The 3703-nt window shown below is 34.4% G+C and overlaps 1 protein-coding gene across 1 annotated transcript in view; it reads left to right on the top strand.

The window, feature by feature from the left end:
- ankrd6b (ankyrin repeat domain 6b) overlaps positions 1–3703 on the top strand; it is a 52604-nt gene that overhangs the window by 31371 nt on the left and 17530 nt on the right. Inside the window, exon 7 of the mRNA XM_020612910.1 lies at positions 1765–1861. Within this exon, the coding sequence (XP_020468566.1) occupies positions 1765–1861 (97 nt within the window). The remainder of the gene's footprint in view (positions 1–1764; positions 1862–3703) is intronic.

Here is a 3703-nt window from a genome sequence, read left to right as displayed (position 1 = left end):
GTCCAGGAGTTGGGGGATGCTTTAGTCCAGGTGTGGGAGGAGATCCCTCAGGAGACCATCCGCCACCTCATCAGGAGCATGCCCAGGCGTTGTAGGGAGGTCATACAGGCACGTGGAGGCCACACACACTACTGAACCTCATTTTGACTTGTTTTGAGGACATTACATCAAAGTTGGATCAGCCTGTAGTGTTGTTTTCCACTTTAATTCTGGGTGTCACTCCAGATCCAGACCTCCATGGGTTGCTAAATTTGATTTCCATTAATCATTTCTGTGTGATTTTGTTGTCAGCACATTCAACTATGTAGTGAACAAGGTATTTAATAAGAATATTTCATTCATTCAGATCTAGGATGTCTTGTTTTTGTGTTCACTTTATTTTTTTGAGCATTGTATTTTTCATTACTTTTGTCCCTCTGTTTTTTGCTGCTGCTCTTTTGCTGTTCCTTCATGTAAACTATGCCCTTGTTTACCTGCTTTCTATTACCCTGCAGCTTTGAAATTCAGGGGGTGGGATGAGCCTTTGTAGTACACTGCTGCCACAGTGGTCTTTTAATATGAAATACTGCATGGTACATTTGTACTCCAAATATAATCTCCAGGCTTATCAGAAAACTGTTGTTGTTGCTTGTGAGTCTGTGCAGAAGCCATCCTCAGATGTACCTTTAATGCTGTCTGTTGAAAGCTTCACTTATGCATTGACTCTTTAATGTTTATAAATGATGTATGTGCCAGGAGGACCTCTACTTGGACAAACTACCATTTACTGAAAGAAAATAGAGCCACATTCTTTAGTTAGGTAACAGCAGACAATATATACAGTATAACAGACATGAACTTTGCTTATGTTTAGTGTTAAAATATTGATGCATTAGTCAAAATTTAAGTATGAAACTAACAAGCATTTCTAGTGCTTGCTAATCTCAGTTATTTTTATATTTTTTTTCTTTACTCCAGTGTCCACTGCTAAAACCTAAAATGATTTGAATTGTCAGTCCTAAAAACCCATAGGTACAAAATACAATTTACAATAACATGTAACAGACAAAAGCAGCTAAATGTTTTCTGAATAAGCCATTTAAACTAATAATAATGGTAATAATATTGTATATTGATGCATACTGTTAAAAATGTAATACTGGATATTGTATGAATTAATTTTTTTTTTTTTTTTTGGGCAAAGTAGCTTGAAACAACTGCCAGATAAATGTAATGGAGTAAAATCACTTGAAACACTGGAAGAGTGTATTTTGATATTGTAATTGCGCTGTCACATAACATTTGAGCTGTTTAATACATTGATATTTTTCAAGATGCAAACTTCACCTGCTCACACATGAATGGATCTGTTCAGTAAGACATTGAGCCTGAAGTCCTATTAAAATTAAACTACATGTTTAATTTGCATGCAGCCTTCATGCTAACAATTGGGTGTGGCTGTGGCTTACGAGGTAGGGTAGTCTAACCAGCAAGTTGGTGGTTCGACTCCCGGTCTCCCCGCATGCCTAAGTGTCCCTGAGCAAGACACTGAACCCCAAATTGCTCCCGGTGGTTCGACTGGCGCCAGTGTGCGGCAGCCTCTCGTCATCAGTGTGTGAATGTGTGTGTGAATGGTGTATGATCTCCTGTAAAGCGCTTTGGCCAGTGTGACACACTGTGAAATATGCACTATATACTGTAAATACAGTCCATTTACAAATTCAAATAATTAGAAATTAAATTCTTGTCGAATTTCTAATCTCTTTTTTTTTTCTTTTTCTTCAGGGAGGAGATACTTGTCTGCATGTGGCAGCACGCTACAACCATGTGGCTGTGGTCTGTATCCTGCTGGGAGCCTTTTGCTCTGTGTCGGAGAAGAACCTGGTGAGTTAGTGACCACCAGCTAAATACTCAAGAATCATATCCAAGGTTGTTCAAAGGTTAAATGATTTTATAAAACAACATAAGATATTCTGTGAACAACAATACAGTTTTAGAAAAAAACAGAACCACTTCATTATCATTAATAACTTTTGTAGAAATACAGGGTTATTCAAAAAGAATGAGCCGATTTCATTACGTATTGCTTCAGTTCTCAAGCATCATCATGGAATGAGTCAGTGGCCATTTGAAAGAGGAGTTATCTAAGTTGATTGTGAGTAGAATACTTGTGACTTGGCTGGAGTTTTGTATTACTTTTCCTTAATAAAATATTGCATAATGAAATCGGTTCATTCTTTTTGAATAACCCTGTATAAAACACTTTAGAAAGACATGAATACATGGGAGTTTTCCTTGATTTACAGAAAGTGTTTGATACCACTGATCATAAATTATTAACAACATTGGAGGGGTATGGTATTAGAGGTAACACATGACTGATTATGTAGTTATTTAGAAAACAGGTATCAGTATGTAAATAGAAATAATTCATATTTAAAACTTTGAGGTTAACTTGTGGAGTTCCTCAAGGTTCAGTTGCTTGGGCCATTGCTGTTCATTTTATATAAAATGATATATGTATAGCATCTCAGAAATTAAAATGTATATTTGCTGATGATACAACTATAGTCTGTACTGGGGAACATTTGAGACAACTTTTGGATACAGTGGAGAAATAATAAAAAATTATAAAACAAAACTGTTTGATGCTAATATATAATCACAGAACCCTAGTAAAACTAAGTTCATAATATTTAGAAACCATGCATCACATTTCCATAGTAAACTTAGTATAAATGATGCTGAAATTGATAAGGTGTCTGAAATAAAATTTTTGAGAGTGGTAATAGACAAACTAAGCTAGAAACCACAAATAATTTATATTAAAATAAAAATATTAGAAACCAAAAATAATTTATATTAAAATAAAAATATATAAATCTACTGCAGTAATGAATAAAGCTCAAAGTTTCTTAAATCAAGATGCATTGCATATATTATACTGTTCACTTGTAGTTCCACACGTGAATCGCTGTGTAGAGGTATGGGAAAATACATACAAAAGAAAGCCATAGAAATTCTAAACAAGTTATTATGCACCAATCAATATATAATTTATTCAACTAAACACTTCAAAATGTATTGATATAGCAGGTTTTAAAACACTACAAATTATGTATAAGGTAAAAAAAAAATTGACAATTAATGTACAAATAGTGTATTTCAGTCAGAGGGGTTATGGAAAAGTTGTACTGAGAATTTAAAAACATGCACCACACTTATCAAGCTTAAATTATTTCAATATCATGAACAAATCTAAAATACATTTAAAGTGACCATGAATGATGTTTGGAATATAAATTGGGCAAAAAGATAAAGAAATTGTATTTTGATGTAATGACTGATGCCAAGCATGTTTTGAATCATTTAGAAAACTAGGTGTTAATAAGCTGTAGCTTCAGCCTACAGCCTTTTGTTTTGTTTCTAAGGCATAACTTTGTTTTCTTTGTTTCTTGTCATGTTTGTATAGTTATACAAACCAAAATACATGCCATTCATTCATTCATTAAACAGTTCTAGGTACTTGGGTATGGGACTATGGAGTGGAACATTTTTGCCACTGTCATCATATATCATTATACAGTACACTGTTTATGCTGTTGAGAGTTGCAGCACAGGTATTCACTTGTACTCAAGGATGATCTGATTAGATTTTGGAGGTCAAAAGGTCAATATGACCCAATTCCATCCCATTCTTGTGGATGCAGTATCTCAGGAATGC

The sequence above is a fragment of the Monopterus albus genome, unplaced genomic scaffold (assembly GCF_001952655.1).
Source record: "Monopterus albus unplaced genomic scaffold, M_albus_1.0 scaffold128.1, whole genome shotgun sequence".
Classification (NCBI taxonomy): Eukaryota; Metazoa; Chordata; class Actinopteri; order Synbranchiformes; family Synbranchidae; genus Monopterus; species Monopterus albus.
Note: the sequence above shows the minus strand (reverse complement) of the source record. Positions and strands in the feature narration are given on the sequence as shown.